The sequence below is a fragment of the Odontomachus brunneus genome, unplaced genomic scaffold (assembly GCF_010583005.1).
Source record: "Odontomachus brunneus isolate Ranch 3 - 2012 unplaced genomic scaffold, Obru_v1 Obru_scaffold_007, whole genome shotgun sequence".
Lineage (NCBI taxonomy): Eukaryota > Metazoa > Arthropoda > Insecta > Hymenoptera > Formicidae > Odontomachus > Odontomachus brunneus.
The window spans coordinates 79,086-97,986 of NW_022639457.1; the positions used below are offsets into that span (position 1 = coordinate 79,086).

Consider the following 18,901-nt stretch of genomic DNA (forward strand, 5'->3'; position numbering starts at 1 on the left):
ATATATATATATATATATATATATATATATATATATATATATATATTATTGCTACCATTTTCATGTTAGAACCAAAAAATATAGTGGGGCTAAAAGTAATTATAATTTTAATTAGATTAGCCATTATTTTTCTCAATGTACATCTAACTTAATGAAACACCGTAGTGTCATATAGTCACCGATCACTGACGGCATTTCATTTGTCTTCGACGCGTAACGCGCGCGTAAAATCACTTCAGTCTTTATAGATTACGCTTACTTTTAGTTTGACTTCGTTCCCAAACCAACAGTAGATAAAAATCTGCGATAACATGCAGGCCGTATACAGTATCAATGGTAGAATATTCGCGTCGAGTGTCGCCATAGCCAAATGAAACAAATTAGAGCACACCACCAATGTGCTCACTCCGAACTGGAGAGCAATTATCTTCACAAATTGGCTGTTCACCGTGTACGCGTATCTACGATTAGATTAGTAGATTTTAGTCTGTTTCTACGGAGGTGATTCCCGATGTCGTTAATTCACGTATTGTCGCGCGTTATTTTATTCCCACGCGTTCCAATCGTTTTCATATCACCTCGAGAGAAGAATCAGAAGAGTACAATTAGTCGCAAATTTTCACGGAAGAATCATAAAAGAACAGCTTAAGTAACAACTAACTCAAATATGCGGTCGTGGTGACGCACACAGTCAGGCAGGATATGTTGTTTCTGCGGGATTTGCATTAATCGATATTCAAAGATCTCGAGCTGGCAGCATATGTGCAACAGAAGTCCGCATATCAGGCTGTCGCAGGCGACGTTCACTGTCGCGCAGATTGTCACGGCTATCGTTTGGTGAACGAAAACGAGGGGAAATAAAGTGGATGACGTGTAGTTGAACGGCAGCCATGCCGGATAAGTCAGGCTTCCCCCCATAAAATCCACGAAAACAGACGTGAAAATCATGCACACGACAGTAGTCATGACCAGACTTAGATACCATATCGCAGTTTTCCTACGGATTGACTGTGGAAATCGTTATGTCATCGTTTTATTCTTGTAACAGGAATACTTAAAATATTACTCTCATTACACACGCAGTGCACTGTGAAGGAAATACTCGGAGATATTTATTTGTGGGATGCAAAGTTTATTTACACAAAAATCAACTCTATATCTCACAAATAAATTTTCACATACTTTTTCTTAGTGCCTCCCGCAATTATCGTATCCACATTAAAAAGCTGATGCTTACTGTACGATTTTGTCATACTTCTGTCGAATTGTTATCTCACCCAATTCCTTTGGCGCGAAGGGCTTTTCCGTGAGAGCTATGACTATTCCGGTAACATTTTTGCAACTTAGCCACATGATAATTATTTTGTAAAACGCCACGAATACAGTCAGCATCATGTATATAGTGTTGGCGAATTCGTCGGAGTTACCGACGTTTAATGCAATGTTCATGAATTGAGTCACATTAAATGTGAACAATATGGAGATCAATAATGTTTTATAACCGATGTACATTGCATATTTGAATATTGATAAGTTCGATGTCCAGGAAAACGGCTGCCAGCATCCAGCAATCGCACAAATAATCAGAGTAAATCGCAGCGCGCGCATTTTACTTTGACCTCATTCGAGCGGTTAATATAATAGTACTTTTTCAGACGCGCGCTTACTTGTATCTAATCACAGACACTTTAATTTGCGCCGTGTAACTCGACGTTACTTCGACACGTGCCCTCAAAAACGCATGTCGCAACGCTTGCGTGGTTCTCATAAAAATCATACGACCAAATAAACCACCACGTACGTGTATACTTGAAACGACGACGACAGACGAAGCGATTTACCCGAGCGAATAAAACCCACACCGAGAATGTCTATAGCCTCACTTTCTTCTAGCAATCGCTGGATATTCACCCCGTTAAATATCATTTTCTGCTAAATTCTATATTATTTATTCGAACTAATGTTACAATGTCGAACTCACAACCGGCGTCTACGCGGAATATCATTTTCATCATATAATATCGATTCGCCGAGCAGCAGATGCTTTTGTCATGCGACGGAACAGGACGCTATTATTTTTTCACAGGGTAGAATAGAAAACGTACGTATTAACCTACCTTTCCCTTCCCTGCGTCAGTCACTTCGAAAGATTGTGAATATATGATACGTCAGACACACAAGTTGTTCATATGAAAGATTCACGTGAGAGACTTTTTTGCATAGCGATTAGGAGATCTTTTATTTATTACTGTTTCTAGTCACATAACTCACCATGTCGTCACGCGCGCACACATGTATATTTCGTATATCGATTCATCGATTCAATTGTCTGGGTACGGTCGGGAAAGAGGACTCACGTAATCGCCGACGAGTAGCAATGCAGTAGCATTTCAACTGGGCTTGTGAAAGTTACTCTCAAACGTAACCCGTTATTTCTGCATGTAAACAAAGGAACGATAAAAGCGACGATTATATTCGTTATCGTTATCTACACTGGGGAAAAGATATGTCTAAATAATAAAAAATATTCGTATTCGTAAATACAATCAGATATGTTCAGTTTGATAAGCTGTGTTCCTGCTTGCGCGACTGTATCAGTACGTTAAAGAGCGAATACGACGTCTTAAGCACCTGCAACAATCGTTCACAGTTAGTCCTAGAACACTGAACATCAAAAAATTATGTAACCCCTAAACATGAGTAAATTCTATCCAGCGCGTTTTTATTTGCTCGTAATTGCCGGAAAAATAATCGAAGTGCAATCCTTTTTTTTTAATTGATATATAAAACACTGAGAAATATGAATTTATATTGATGTCTTTGCGATTCAGTAAAGTTGAGGAAAGTTACAATGAAAAAAACAAAACACAGAATGTTTGAAAAGTCTGAGTAAATTTTGCCCATGTTTAGGGTTTTAGGAATTGAACGTTTATTAATCAGACGTGATAGTAACATAATGATTGTACGAACCACCACGAAAGATTCGAGATTCATTGGCATGTACGCGCCTTTAAATTCGATAGGTATCGTCGCACGATTCATAATCATTAAGAGACCTTTTTTCACATTGTCGTTTAACGTCATCCACTCCATGTTGTAGATATTGTCTGATAACTGCAAACTCTGCGAGCGAAAAGCGCAACGGAAGTATAAGTAAAATTCTTTTTTGACTCGTATTCGCGCAATTTTCAGCAAGTACATTGAGAGGAAAAATATATAAAAATACAAAAAATTAAATATAAAAAGAATTTATTCAATGGATATTAATAACGTACTTAAATATAAATTCTTTTATTTAAATAAAGTGAACAATTGCTCTTATAAGAAGCTAAGGTTTTGAGGAAATGTCCATTATGTCTATTTTCTTATATGAAAAATATTTTACATTACAAGTAAACGTACCATTAGTATCTATCGAATAAATATCCTTTATTTCTCAAGTATCTTTTCTCTCAGTGTGTAGAATCGATTATTTGTCACAAATTTGAAGTTAATTGTGAGAAGCACAGACTTTACCTTTAGTTTGAGCTCGTTGCCAAACCAGCAATAGTAGAAAATTGCCGCGAGTGTAGAAGCTATGAACATCATGCTTTGTACATAAACAGCGTTAGACGACGACATAATCATATGGATCAGATCATAAGTCATCACTATTGTGACCATTGCGAACTCACCGGGCACTAATCTTGCGAACTTGTCGTTCAACATATATGCATATCTAAAATGACAAAATGTTTTCATTCGAATATCCTAATATGAGACATTTTATATACAAGATAAACATCGTGATTATTTTTGTATAAAGATTCTTCTAAATGTTCGAATAAATATGTGTACAAAGTCTCGGATCTGGTGATATAATCCTCCACTAGAAATATAGTAAACTTGAAAAATATTTATTTAAATATAGTAAACTTGAAAAATATTTATTTAAATATAGTAAACTTGAAAAATATTTATTTAAATATAGTAAACTTGAAAAATATTTATTTAAATATAGTAAACTTGAAAAATATTTATTTAAATATAGTAAACTTGAAAAATATTTATTTAAATATAGTAAACTTGAAAAATATTTATTTAAATATAGTAAACTTGAAAAATATTTATTTAAATATAGTAAACTTGAAAAATATTTATTTAAATATAGTAAACTTGAAAAATATTTATTTAAATATAGTAAACTTGAAAAATATTTATTTAAATATAGTAAACTTGAAAAATATTTATTTAAATATAGTAAACTTGAAAAATATTTATTTAAATATAGTAAACTTGAAAAATATTTATTTAAATATAGTAAACTTGAAAAATATTTATTTAAATATAGTAAACTTGAAAAATATTTATTTAAATATAGTAAACTTGAAAAATATTTATTTAAATATAGTAAACTTGAAAAATATTTATTTAAATATAGTAAACTTGAAAAATATTTATTTAAATATAGTAAACTTGAAAAATATTTATTTAAATATAGTAAACTTGAAAAATATTTATGTGAAAAAAAAATTACAATATTCTTTCTGTATGGAATCTTTTTCTCGAGAAAATTGTTTTTAACGATCGAAAGATTGTTAACTATTTTCTGCTATTTTAAACTTGAGTGATTACTTATTTCTTTTGGTGATTTCTTTACTCTCTCTTTTTCGTGATTATCGAAATACATATTGTCGAGATTTCTTTTCAATCATTTCTGCATGTCGTAATGAGAATTATCTGAGTAATTTGCAGACTGCTTCTTTACTTAATTATTTATAATATAATCATTAATTTTCTGATTGTACTGCCAGTTACGAGACACTCTGTATGTGTGTTGTGGGAGGCAAAAAAAAGTTTGAAAGCTTACTCGAAAATACGTGTGTGATGACGCACGCAATCGCGCAAACTCTTCCGACCGTTCGCAATATTTGACAAACGATACTCTAGGATTTCAATTTGACAGCAGATATGCAACAATAGTCCGCAAATCAGACTGTCGCTGGTAGGATGAGCGAGCCCGATGAACGTTATGCTCATTATCTGATGAAGGTACGCGAAATAAAATAATGTGGAGATCGAGCAATTGAACGGTAACCACGCTTTATATAGTAACTCTCCGTTCTTAAACTGCGTGATAAATGAAAGCGAGACGATGTATATGACGGATATCAGGATCAGAATCGAATAGTAGAACGTATTGTTTCTACAAAATGAAGAATAAAATTTGTCGATTTATTTGTGAGTAAAACCTCTCTATTTGCTTGTGCATTTATCATCATTTGTTAGAAGTGAAGGACTAATTAAGATGTATCACACGAAAAAAATTCTCATTACGTGTAACTGAATGGGGACCAAACGAAAAAGTTGCATCTGACGAAAGATAATATTTCTGTCGAAACCATTCATCGGAACATTCAGTTGCATTAAACTTCGGTTGAAGTAATTGAAAGTAATTGGCTGAGTATAGAAAGCTTTCCTACAAAAATCTTTCTATTCTCACAAATGAGTTTTCGTCTGGTCCCCAGATAACAGAAAATTCAGTTGCAATAGCGAAACAATTTCTCCCGTGTAGAATATTGAAGATAAGATAGCTGTAACATTTTTGTCCCTCGGGGGACAAATTAGATAAATTAACAATAACGTTACCCTCATTAACAAACTCGTCGTAGCACAAACGATGAACATTTATTAACGAAACGTCAAAATTGATACTTACGTTATCCTCCTGTCAAATTTCTCTCTGATCATCATTTCATACGAGTCTAATGGCTTGAACGGCGCCTCGGTAAGATTGTTAATTAACGCTATGATGCTCTCTTGATTGATTCGTATAATAAGTGTCTTGTAGCAGGCCAGAAGCGAGATCAGAATGTTGAATAACGCGTCGCCAAATGAATCGGCGTTGTTGGCGTTCAGTATAAGCTCCAAAAGTTGGCTCATTGAAAATGTGTACAATGTTAAAACTACTAACGTCGTGTAAGCATTGTATATTATATGTTTAAACAACGACGTCCATAAAGCAGGTCGCCAAGACCCTGCGACCGCCAAAACCGTAAGAGTAAATTTCAACACACACATCTTTCGCTTCTCTTATTCGTTTATTCAACAACAATAACTATATTGGTATTATCCACTTATTTGTCATAAGTTTCAATTACTACGATAGTGTTTAGGTACTTCCATGATTACGAGAGAGAGAGAGAAAGAAAAAGAGAGAAATTTGTATGATATTTATGGCAATTATAAAAAAAATTGACCTTTTTCAAATAATTTCTATTATAATTGACTTGTTTGTTAATAATCAGATAGAGTCACAACGATCTGTTAAGAATAACTAATTCTTTACAATTGATAGTCGATCATTGTCGCGATAAATGATTAAAATTAAACGACGAAGAACTGATTAGTTTAATATATTTTTCCTACGTATACGCATTGAACTTACGAAATAATTCCGATCGATTGGCTCGGAAAGTTTTCCGATTATACTTCGGAAAGTTCAACTGAATCTTCGTTACGCGTTACGTGGATGAGTCAAATGAGGGAACGACAATCTTGGTATCTATAGCCTCTTGACTCGATAACATTATTCGCCCGACTTCCCTCTTCGTATGAAGCGTCTATGCGATGATCGCGGCGAGGACATACGATATTATTCTCGAGATATTATTCGCGAAAATTGCGAGAGTGCAACGTTTTCTTTCGAAACGCTATCTTTATCGTAAAAGCAAGATGTTCATGTTGCTATTTTTGCGAAGAACAAGCAGACGAGAGAAAACTGAGCACGTGAAACAATGAATTATTCAAATCGTCATCAATACACAGTAGTGACGGTAAATTGTTCCCGGGACATTTAAATATATTCTTTCCGCCACATATTCATTACAGTAGGATTTATTTATGATCGTAATACATAACAGCACATGGAGAATAAACGTCTCGAATGTTGCTTGAAAAATCTATAGCTGTAACTTCTCCGTATAAAATCTTGATAATCCAGCCCGCAAAAATCACCTCGCGAGACATTGCAGTTTTTGTTATCATACCGTTGACATCGCAATAATATCGTCGAGTTGATGTTAAGATCACAGTGCCAATATCTGTGTGGATACTGATAACACTGGTACCTAAATTTGGATATTTTAGCCGTTTTAGTTTGTGTGTGGTGTGTGTGTATATATAAATACGTATATTTAAACTTTTAATATAAAATATATTATATATATAATGAATACATACACACATATATTCTACGCGTTGAAAGATTAAATATTCGTAATTAAAAACCAGAATAATAAAAATGTACAGAGTTGGCTACTAGTGTTGTTAGTGTCCAGGCTTTGATACTTATCGAGATATTCTTTGATTTACTTTTTTCGTCGATATAAAGAACTTCAGAAAAATTTCTTTTCGCACAGGATAACAAACATTTAGTTTCTATCAGAACGACAGCGATGGAAAAATGAAAACTGTAATTGGAACTGTAATTGGAAACTGTAACGTAGATTCACCTCCAGGTTGTATCTCTCATTCACAGACATGTTTCCGTTAAAGGAGACGTAGACTCGCGCGAATTCGCTCGTGAAGAATGAAAGCTTTTCTTAAGCTCACGAGATAGTCATCAGCTGTAAATAATTAAACGAAATTTCGATACTCGCTATTCATTACGCGTCGGAATCTTTCCCGAAAGAATTCATTTATTGCTGCTGTCACCGATTTCTAAACTTCTCGCGTACATTGGACACTTATTCGAGAGGAATGCGTGCCTATTGTGTATTTACAATATACGATGGGAAAAGGGTTGGTAATGACTTGATAGAATTAATTTTTATATCGGAATTAATCACTGTGATAATGACATTCCACATTTTTAATCTGGGTATCTAAGATAAAATAACTTACAAACAGATGTAAGTGACAATATTATGACAACTTAGAGTCGCTTAGGTGCAGATGAAGTAAGGAGCAATGCAAAATATAAAAATGCCAATGCGCTCGCACACATTTGCCGTGATTCTATTTTATGCAGCACTACAAGTATATGAATATCCTGTGATTTACATCTACACAAAATTCATAGCTTCTACAAGCTACGATTACGGTTGATCGATTGGTTTTTCAGTTCGTATTGATAATTTTATTTGTCTCACCTTGGCGAAAACTTCGTATTTTTATTCCGCTGAGATAAACCAATGAAATCGGTAATCTTAAATTAATTGTGGTCCTTCGGTTTGGATATAACGTCACCAGTTGTACGGATTATTCTTCTACTATCCCTCTTGCCTCTGACGCATTAGATTGAAAACCGAATACGATATCTTGAGCACCTATAAAAATCGTAGCAAATAGTATCAGCTTGTCTTAAACAGGCTTGTTTAATAATTATTAATTGTGCGATTTACTCGTACTAACCGTTACGAAAGACTCTAGGTTCAGAGGAATGATACGCGCGCTGGTAAATTTGATAGGTAACGAAGTTGCGCGATTCATAATAATCAAGAAACTCTTCCTCATGCTGTTACTAAGCTCCAGCCATTTCATTTTGTAGATATTTTCGGACAACTCCAGGCTCTATGGACAAAAATACAACGTCACATTTCTTTCTTTTTCCTTTCGCGTCGGCCGTATCCGCAAAATTACACTCAGTCTGATTTCGTTTCCGAACCAACAGTAATAGGAGGTCGCTATTAATCCGCAACATATACACATCATGGTTTCGATGTACATAGAGCTGGATGTTGATATTGTTAACCGAAAGAGCAGGCAGCATAGCACTAAGAAGGTCCCTATGAATTGGCTGCCGATGACAATTACCAATTTATCATTCAACACACTGGCGAATCTACGATTATATAAAACGTCGTTTCCCGCTTAAGACTAATTAATATATCTAGAAACCTTACTCGAATATGCGATAATGGTGAATCACGCACTCGCGCAACTTGACTTGATTATTCGCGACTTTCGACAGACGGTATTCTAAGATCTCGATCTGGCAGGAAATGTGCAGTAGTAATCCGGAGAAGAAACAGTCGCAGGCGATATTCAATAAACTGCACAGTGTCAAACTGATCATTTGATGAATGTACAGAAAGTAATATATCACTGAAACCGAATAGTCAAACGGGAACCATGCGTTAAAAGTTAATTGTTTTCTACTGAAGTCCGTGAATAAGGATACTGAAGTCATGTATAAAACAGTCGACACCAGAAGCATTATATAGCGAGTTGTATTATTCCTAAAAACGTGATTATTATATTTTTCTTTTTTTCTCTTGTCATAAATTTAATGTTCAATATACAGGGTGTCTGACAATTTATAACACATTTGTTATGTATGTATAAGTAGAACTCACCAAACTGAGCACAAAATCGCTTTACCCCATTCCGTAAACAATGTAAAATTTTAAATTATTAATTAAAGAAGATTAGTAAATCGTCATATGCGATATGGTAGATAAGCTGTGATATCGTCTGCCACTGTCTACTCATACATTAAATCAAACTGTATATAAAAATTCTGTGTTATTTTGCAACTAACCACGTAGGTGTTTATTTATTAATTAAAGAAGACTGATACATAGTTATATATAGTAATATACTAATTTTCTTTAATTAATAATTAAAAATCTATGCAAAATGGCAGAGGACTTATTTGTTCAGTTTGACCTAATATACTGGCACACGATGTTATCACAAATTATATATCACGCATATACCACGCGTAATCATTTATCAATCTTGTTTGTTTGTAGTTGTTTGCAAATGAAGAATTTTGTGTTTAGTTTGATGATCTTTACTTGTACGTCGCGAATGTATAAGAAATTATCGGACATCTTGTATAATATCTAAGTTTTATTTCTTAAATATTAAAAAAAATATGTTTTTAGCACTAATAATATACTAACTTTATCATTTTCTCAAACTTTGTTTGAATCATCGTCTCGTATTCTACCATTGGTTTGAACGGTTTCTGTGATAGATTATCGAGCATAGCCGCGAAACTTTGATGATTGATACCTATTGTGATAATCTTAAAATTTCCAATCATTCCAACAAGCACCACGTATAATGTCTCGCATATTTCGTCCGCATTGATGGCGTTAAACACAAGATGCATGAATTGGGTTGTGATGAATATGAATACCGCCGCATTCAGTAAAATTGAGTAAGCATTGTATATAATTTGTTTCGTCAACGAGGTCCACGACAGCGGTCGCCAACCTCCGGCGACTGTGAGGACTGATAGTGTAAATTCTAATACGTGCATTTCGAGACGTTTGCTAATGTCTTCTTGGAATAAGTTATTGATATTCTTCTAATTATGCCGAATTCATCAATTGTACGAGACGTTTTAACAGTGAAAATTTGTAAAAAAAATTGGTTGCTTACATTCACGCGTAATTATTGATCAAATTACGTTGATTCGCGCAATTTTCTTCATCGACTCATTTGAATAATTTGATTGAAAAGCATGGTAAAACTTTTTCGCGTGCACAAGATAAATCAGAAAGGAAAAAATTCTTGGATAATTAGGACCAAGTAGAATTTTAAGAACGAAAGAGCACTCACTAATAGTTTCAATATTTCTTTATCCGCGTTTAGACCAGAGGCGAATGACTTCTTTTTGAAATAGTCACTTCAGTACTCCGCGATAATATCGAACAAACGTTATTAATAATAAACGAATACGAGTAGCTGCTATACGCGAGATTTCAAACACTAACGTTCTCGTATTAAGGGAAAACATCAGATTATTTCATGAGAAAACAGAAAACTCCGATTGTGTCGATAGGTTTCTCCAACTTTCTCACGACGTTTGTTCGTTCGTAAGAGAACTTTTCCTTCGTATATAGCGTTATTTTATTACTACTTTATTAGTATTATTACTACTTTATTACTATAATACAAAACTCGCAATACAGTGTCTGTTGTCACGAAATAACAATTTTATGAATCTGAATCTATATTTTCCGGGAATGTATTAGACAAAATTACTTAATACCGAGTAATTCTCGTGGAGAAGAACAGAGTACGGAAAAGAAAAATATGTAAATGCAAGGTAAAGACTGTCCTCATTTATAAATCATTTCGTCGATATTTTTTTCAATTGCCCATTTCAATTACAAGATATATAATTATTTATTTATTTAGCTCTCTTCGTAGTATTATGAAACATTCCAATCTCGGCCAGCGGCAAGAGAATACCTCCATAAAATTGTCTTCATAGTGATAGCAATCTGTGTATTCTCTATTACTAGATGTAATAGTCTTCGTCTATCTTTCACTACTCGGTCTCGAATCGTATCATGCGTGCCATCGTCGTGTATCGATTTCCGCAGAAGTATCGCCGGCATATTCGCTACAGATCATTACACATAAGCGGGAAAAGGCGTCATATACATGGGTGGAACTTTAAACAAGCGTATGTAGCTATGGACATTAGATATTTGTATTTTAAAGTGTTGATGGACAGTGCTGAATGCTAAAATCAAACTTGAGATTTGGATCACGACGAATAGTCGGCAACGTCAATTCGTTTATTGTATTTTATTTACAAATATGCGTCTATTGCATCAGAAACAAATTTTATTTTTCTTATAAATAAAAAAAAGGAACCAAAAGAACTTTTTTCAAACAAATCAGGAATTAAAATAGGGCCTTAACTCTCAAAATAATACTGTAAATCTTGGTAGCGACTATAATGCTTTGTTTGAATGCGTGTAAATATTGAACTCGGTATCACATTTGGCTTACACTTTTTCTTCCGCAAATATAAACAATGTACCTGTGCCGCTGGTATTCGGAGGTACGCGTAAGATTAAATCATTTCGATCTTCGTAGAACGGTCTTCCAATTAAGACACATAGGTGAATATTTATTTAGTGGATAATTAAAATTTTTTTCTTCCTCGCATCTTATAAGTTACTCGTGTGTATTTTTGGTAATCAGACAACACTACAGCGGCACTCTACTAAGTGTATTTGGAGTGACCGAAAATGTGACGGGGCCACTGGCATCAGTGGCGCAGCCAGGAAGGTCTGAGGGAATTGTAGCCCCCCTGAAATTAATTTTCTGGCTTACATTAAGTGTGAGAAAAAATTTTTCGAATAACCTTTTTTTTATGCTCGTCAAAAATAAAAAGTACATCTTCAGCCCCCCTCGAAACTTTTTTCTGGCTACGTCTGACTGGCATACATTCATTACACCTTTGGGATTTATGTCTTGGAGGAGTCTACGACGTTTTTATTTACAACATATTTATACGCGTATCTCCTGAGTTCTGATTGCGGCGTTCTTCTTTTTATAAATTTACGTTTTACGAGCAATTTGACCAAGAAGAAGAACTAATGATTTTTTCTTTGCGACTTTATTTATCGATCACTGAGGAGAATCTGCAAAAAAGACGGAAACGCGTTTGATTTTTTGTAACATTGTTTAATAAATATAATTTTTCTCTCACGGAGGACATCCACTAATTATCATGTTAGTTTTACTGCACTAAGTCACCTGTGCTGAACTCTTATAGGCCCTATTTTAACTCCTGATTTATTTTTTTTTATAACATGCATATCTAGTGCGTATTTACAATTTACATGATGAAAATAAAGTTATACGATTAATTTTTATATCGGAATTAATCGTCGTGACAATATTCCACATTTAATCTAGGTTTTAAGGTAATATAATTTATAGACACATGTAAGTGACAATATTATTACAATTTAGAGTCATTTACAGCAGATGAAGTAATGAAGAGGTGTAATATAAAATATAAAATAACATAGCGTTCGAAATGTTTGCTGTAATTCTATTTTATGTCGCATTACAAGTGAGTATAAATATTCTGTAAATTACATACACGCTTAACTCACAGGTTATATACCTACGGTTTAGTACGTATTGGCAATTTTAATTGTTTCACCTTGGCGAAAACTTCGTATTTTCGTTCTGTTGAGAAAACCCAACAAAATCGATAATCTTAAATTAATTATGGTCCCTCGGTTCGGATATAACGTCTCTAGTTGTACGGATCATTCTTCTACTATCCCCCTTGCGTCTGACGCATTAGATTGAAAGCCGAATATGACATCTTCAGCACCTATAACAAACGTGGTAAATAGAATTAACTTGTTGCAAACAAGCTTGTCGAATTGCTTATTAATCGCGCGATCTGCTCGTCGTACTAACCACCACGAAAGACTCAAGATTCAGAGGGATAATACGGGCGCTGGTAAATTTGATAGGTAAAGTGGCGCGATGCATAATAATCAAGAAACACTTTCTCATGCTGTTACTAAGCTCCAGCCATTTCATTTTGTAGATATTTTCGGACAACTCCAGGCTCTATGGAAAATATATAGTACTCTATGGAAAATATATATATAATATATAGTAACGTTTCATCTCGTTAGATTTTTTTCTTTTTTCTTTCGCGTCAACTTCATTTGCAAAATTACCTTCACTCTGACTTCGTTTCCGAACCAACAGTAGTAGAAGATCTCTAATAACGCGCAAGCTATACATAGCATGGTTTCGATATACACAGAATTGGATGTTGATACTGTTAACCGAAAAAACAGGCAGCACACTACCAAACAGGACCCTATGAATTGGCTTCCGATGACAATTACCAATTTATCATTCAACACACTGGCGAATCTACGGTTATATAAAACGTCGTTGCCCGCTTAAGACTAATTAATATATCTAGAAACCTTACTCGAATATGCGATAATGGTGAATCACGCACTCGCGCAACTTGACTTGATTATTCGCGACTTTCGACAGACGGTGTTCTAAGATCTCGATCTGGCAGGAAATGTGCAGTAGTAATCCGGAGAAGAAACAGTCGCAGGCGATATTCAAGAAACTGCACAGTGTCAAACTGATCATTTGATGAATGTACAGAAAGTAATATATCACGGAAACCGAATAGTCAAACGGGAACCATGCGTTAAAAGTTAATTGTTTTCTACTGAAGTCCGTGAATAAGGATGCTGAAGTCATGTATGAAACAGTCGACACCATAAGCATTAAATAGCGAGTTGTATTACTCCTAAAAACGTGATTATTATATTTTTCTTTTTTTCTCTTGTCATAAATTTAATGTTCAATATACAGGGTGTCTGATAATTTATAACACATTTGTTATGTATGTATAAGTAGAACTCACCAAACTGAGCACAAAATTGTTTTACCCCATTCCGTAAACAATGTAAAATTTTAAATTATTAATTAAAGAAGATTAGTAAATCATCATATGCGATATGGTAGATAAGCTGTGATATCGTCTGCCACTGTCTACTCATACATTAAATCAAACTGTACATAAAAGTTCTGTGTTATTTTGCAACTAACCACGTGTTTATTTATTAATTAAAGAAAACTGATACATAGTTATATATAGTAATATACTAATTTTCTTTAATTAATAATTAAAAATCTATGCAAAATGGCAGAGGACTTATTTGTTCAGTTTGACCTTATATACTGGCACACGATGTTATCACAAGTCATATACTGGCACACGATGTTATCACAAGTTATATATCACGCACATACCACGCGTAATCATTTATCAATCTTGTTTGTTTGTAGTTGTTTGCAAATGAGGAATTTTGTATTTAGTTTGATGATCTTTACTTGTACGTCGCGAATGTATAAGAAATTATCGGACATCTTGTATAATATCTAAGTTTTATTTCTTAAATATTAAAAAAAATATGTTTTTAGCACTAATAATATACTAACTTTATCATTTTCTCAAACTTTGTTTGAATCATCGTCTCGTATTCTATCATTGGTTTGAACGGTTTCTGTGATAGATTATCGAGCATAGCCGCGAAACTTTGGTGATTGATACTTATTGTGATAATCTTAAAATTTCCGATCATTCCAACAAGCATCACGTATAATGTCTCGCATATTTCGTCCGCATTGATGGCGTTAAACACAAAATACATGAATTGGGTTGTGATGAATATGAATACCGCCGCATTCAGTAAAACTGAGTAAGCATTGTATATAATTTGTTTCATCAACGAGGTCCACGACAGCGGTCGCCAACCTCCGGCGACTGTGAGGACTGACAGTGTAAATTCTAATACGTGCATTTCGAGACGTTTGCTAATCTCTTCTTTGAATAAGTTATTAATATTCTTTTAATTATGCCGAATTCATCAATTGTACGAGACGTTTTAACAGTGAAAATTTGTAAAAATATTGGTTGCTTACATTCACGCGTAATTATTGATCAAATTACGTTGATTTGCGCAATTTTCTTCATTGACGAAACAGACATTTTCTTCAGGACGAAACAGAATTTTAGAACGCGTAGAGCACTTAGTAATATTTCAAATACTTCTTTATCCGGATTCAGAACATTGCCGACTGAATTTTTCTCTCAAATATTCGCATGTTACCTTGCGATTATCTTGAATCAACGTCGTTATTAATAAAGAAAGAGAAACAGGTAACTGCTATAGTATCAAACACTAACGTCCACGTATTAAGCGCGAAAAAACAAATACCTTATGAGAAAACAGAAAACTCTGTATGTGTTTATAAGTTTCTCCTTACAATGATTAAACGTTTCTATTAAAACTTTTTCTTCGCATTTTTTTGTAATATGAAACTCGCAATACAATGTCTCTTGTCGCGAAATAATGATTTTGTAAATCTTTATCTATATTTTCCTTACACACAAGAGATGTTTCCTACACACAATTTCTTAATACCGAGTAATTCTTGTGGAGAAGAGCAGAGTACGGAAGGCAAAAGTAAATGCAAAAGAAGGATCCTCCATGTCCTCATTAATAGATTATTTCGTCGATATCTTTTTTTCTATTGTACGTTTCAATTACAAGATATTTTATTTAGCTCTGTTCGTAGTATATCATGAAAAATTGAGTGGCTAGCAGCGAGAGACTTCCGTAAAGTCGGTTATCTTCACGGTTATCCAACAGTAACCTCAGTGTGTTCTCCATTACAAGGTATAATTACGGTCTTCGTCTATCGTCCACTACCCGGTCTCGAATCGTATCATTATGCGTGTTTTCGTCGCGTATCGATTTTCGCGGAGCTATCGTCGGCGTATTCGTTACCTATTTTTACTCATGCAATATATTTAAATCATAACTGAGGGGAAACGAGAATGGATGTATCTATAGACATTACACGTAAAAAATGACTTAGTAATATCAGCTAAACTGCGGTAGCTGATTCAGATTGAGATAAAAGGAGTTAAATCGTTTAGTTGTCACTGCTAAGAATTGGCTGTGACAGCTAAAATGCATTCGCTAAGAAATACAAATGTATTAGATGATATTAAAAATGCACATTATTTTAAGTAGCTAAGAAAATGGCAGTTATTCCTAAATTTTTTATCGAATCTTTTAAAGAAGTTTGCTGCACAGCTATAATCATTTGTTATAGTCATTTGTTTCTAGCAGCTAATATTTCTCGCTATAACATCAAAGTTTAAACAGCGAATAAATTTAGCTTCGGTAGTATCGACCTTAGTTATCCCTATTTCAGTGACACGTCTTATCAGCCACAGCTATTTTTTAGCTCTGAAAGCTAGTTTTTTTTACGTGTACATATTTGCAATATACAGTGGACATTGTCGAGTATTAAAATCAATCTTGAGATTTGTATCACGACGATAAATGCAACGCCGATCCGTTTTTTATGTTTTATGAATACGTGCCGGTTGTATTCGAGACAAATTTTGTTTCTCTCTGTAGTATTTTTCCATTATATACTGTTATTTTCACATTCGTACTAGTGTTTTAAGTAAAATATGAAGTTTTGTCTAACATATACAGCAGTATATCACTGACGACAATTATGACTATCAACAGGCAGGATTACCAATTCAATGAACGTCTTCACTTTCTCACAGTTCTTGTTCAATCACATGATGCAGCGATACGAACACGCTTCATTTTACATCACTTACGCTTACATTATTGCCCTTCTTGCATTCGCACCAGTAAGTTGTAAGCGGAGTACGATGTTTTGAGCAACTGAAATAACAAAGGATGTTTAGAGTCGCTATTAATACATACAATTAATTCCATAATTCAAGCTCGATTTGTTCTGAATTTGTATCGTTTAAGTGAATCGAGGGAAACACATATCGTTATTAGCATTCATCGTTATTAACATTCTTGTTATTAGCATTCATCATTCAATTATAAATTTAAACTCTGCGTATGCACTAACCGCTACGAAAGAATCCAAGTTCATGGACAGAATATAAGCAGTCGAGATTTCAATGGGTATTTCCGCGCGGTTCATAATTATCAATAGGCTCTTCGTAACGTTATTGTTCATCGCTGGCCAATTCATTTGGAATATGCTGTCGCTTAATTGTAGGCTCTATTAAAGAAATAATTATAAAACATTTTATTCACACTCTTTAGAGTTAATTTAAGGCTTTTGATCTCTGATTGTAGATCTCTGATTGTAGGCCATGTAGGTTTATATCGCTATTTGCACAAGTCTTGATAAATATTGTCGATTAATAATCCTATAATAAAGCACACAAAAATATTGCTTCGTATTATTCATTTGGCATAATACTTTAAATATTTAAAAAGACATAACCCGCATGTGCATGTGTGCATGCGCGTACGCGTGGTCTGTGCACGAGTGAAATAAATAATACGAAGCAAATATGCTTTATACATTTTTACAGGATGATTAATCTATAGTATTTATCAAAATTTGTGCAAATAAAGAAAACTAAGTTTATGCAAATATTTTTTTATAGTATATGATATATTACTTATATTTTAAAATTATATGATATATTACTTAATTTTAAAATTATAAAACAAAAATTTATTTTAAATAAAGTTTGTCTTAATATCAAAAACTTCGTCTGAAGAAAGAAGGAATATCGTGAATTTTCTAGTTGCTAGATCAATTTTCTCGAAAACGAAGCTTCTTATAAAAGAAAATATACTTTATAATTTCAAATTATTTTTTCACGTAATTATTTTTCTTTAGAAATTAGAGAGTATACTGTATGTATCGTGGAATTTGTTTAGTTGTACAAACCTTTACTTTGATTTTGTTTCCAAACCAGCAATAAATAAATATTTGTGTTAGCATACAGGATGTGTACATAATTAACAAAACAGGATTCGTGTTCGACGATGGATTGGTCAGTTGATACAAATTGGAGCAAATCACCATTGTACTTGCTATAAACTGAAATCCAATTATTTGATTGAATCTTGTGTTCACCAACTGTGCAAACCTGCAATTAAGTTCTCATTTTTATCTATGATGCCTTTCTATTACTCGAAAAAGTAATAGTTTATAAAAGTGATAACTTAAAATTAATGTGTTTCAGCATATCACGATATTGTTGCGACAACTAACTCGTAAATTAGGTTGTGATGACGAACGCAGTAGCCCACGGTAATTTGGTTGCTCGAGATTTTATTCAGACGATATTCTAAGATCTCTAATTGGCAATACATGTGCATTAATAATCCGCAAAGAAGCGTGTCGCAAGCGACGTTTACGGTTGCACAATGGAATGTTGTTATCATTTGCTGGGCATATGTGAAGCAAAATTTCGTATAGGACGAAATATTATACGGCACCCATTCCCTGTATGTTAAAGTTCTATGTCTGAAGTCGGTGAACAACGATGTCAGAGCGATAAATGAACACGTCGTCTCGATGAGGATCGTGTAGCGTAACGTGTTATTTCTGAAAAATGGCTGAAGAGATTGTTATATCCGTGTTATATTTCTAAAAACGCGACTTTACAGATGATATGTGAAACGTAAGCCAACGTTACCAACGAATGTGATGAGAGAGAGAGAATAAAAATCTATATAAATAGAAATTAAGACATTTACACACACACACACACACACACACACACACACACACA

The 18,901-nt window shown here is 33.9% G+C and overlaps 3 protein-coding genes across 3 annotated transcripts in view; all 3 read right to left on the reverse strand.

Annotated features, from left to right (window-relative positions):
- The window catches only part of LOC116853908, a 12,095-nt gene extending 1,843 nt beyond the window's left edge, over positions 1–10,252 (reverse strand). The window contains exons 1-11 of the mRNA XM_032835241.1: positions 9,891–10,252; positions 8,886–9,221; positions 8,623–8,824; positions 8,395–8,553; positions 8,254–8,309; positions 5,699–5,917; positions 3,517–3,718; positions 2,971–3,123; positions 1,243–1,554; positions 662–1,008; positions 260–461 (exon numbers count right to left, since the gene is read on the reverse strand). Of these exons, the coding sequence (XP_032691132.1) occupies positions 260–461; positions 662–1,008; positions 1,243–1,554; positions 2,971–3,123; positions 3,517–3,718; positions 5,699–5,917; positions 8,254–8,309; positions 8,395–8,553; positions 8,623–8,824; positions 8,886–9,221; positions 9,891–10,252 (2,550 nt within the window). The remainder of the gene's footprint in view (positions 1–259; positions 462–661; positions 1,009–1,242; positions 1,555–2,970; positions 3,124–3,516; positions 3,719–5,698; positions 5,918–8,253; positions 8,310–8,394; positions 8,554–8,622; positions 8,825–8,885; positions 9,222–9,890) is intronic.
- LOC116853855 (odorant receptor Or2-like) lies at positions 1,016–3,828 on the reverse strand. Its single transcript, XM_032835134.1, has 3 exons — positions 3,517–3,828; positions 2,971–3,123; positions 1,016–2,631 (listed from the first exon to the last, which is right to left on the reverse strand). Exons 1-3 carry the CDS (start codon positions 3,739–3,741, stop codon positions 2,557–2,559), a joined length of 453 nt encoding a protein of 150 aa, XP_032691025.1. The 5' UTR covers positions 3,742–3,828; the 3' UTR covers positions 1,016–2,556.
- Positions 10,253–12,982: 2,730 nt separating the features above from the next.
- Positions 12,983–18,787, reverse strand: LOC116853989 (odorant receptor 46a-like). Its single transcript, XM_032835414.1, has 8 exons — positions 18,379–18,787; positions 18,052–18,253; positions 17,212–17,367; positions 16,960–17,012; positions 13,706–13,855; positions 13,443–13,644; positions 13,174–13,329; positions 12,983–13,084 (listed from the first exon to the last, which is right to left on the reverse strand). Exons 1-8 carry the CDS (start codon positions 18,549–18,551, stop codon positions 13,028–13,030), a joined length of 1,149 nt encoding a protein of 382 aa, XP_032691305.1. The 5' UTR covers positions 18,552–18,787; the 3' UTR covers positions 12,983–13,027.
- Between the last annotated feature and the right edge of the window lie 114 nt (positions 18,788–18,901).

Excerpts from the sequence above, each read along its gene's own strand:
- LOC116853855 (XM_032835134.1), bottom strand. The coding sequence starts at position 3,741 with ATGAAAACATTTTGTCATTTTAGATATGCATATATGTTGAACGACAAG. Across the intron at positions 3,124-3,516 it reads GCAACGAGCTCAAACTAAAG|AGTTTGCAGTTATCAGACAA; the intron begins GTAAAGTCTGTG and ends TTTCGCTCGCAG. Across the intron at positions 2,632-2,970 it reads ATCTCGAATCTTTCGTGGTG|GTGCTTAAGACGTCGTATTC; the intron begins GTTCGTACAATC and ends CGATTGTTGCAG.
- LOC116853989 (XM_032835414.1), bottom strand. The coding sequence starts at position 18,551 with ATGATAACAACATTCCATTGTGCAACCGTAAACGTCGCTTGCGACACG. Across the intron at positions 17,368-18,051 it reads GAAACAAAATCAAAGTAAAG|AGCCTACAATTAAGCGACAG; the intron begins GTTTGTACAACT and ends TTTCTTTAATAG. Across the intron at positions 17,013-17,211 it reads ACTTGGATTCTTTCGTAGCG|TTGCTCAAAACATCGTACTC; the intron begins GTTAGTGCATAC and ends TTGTTATTTCAG.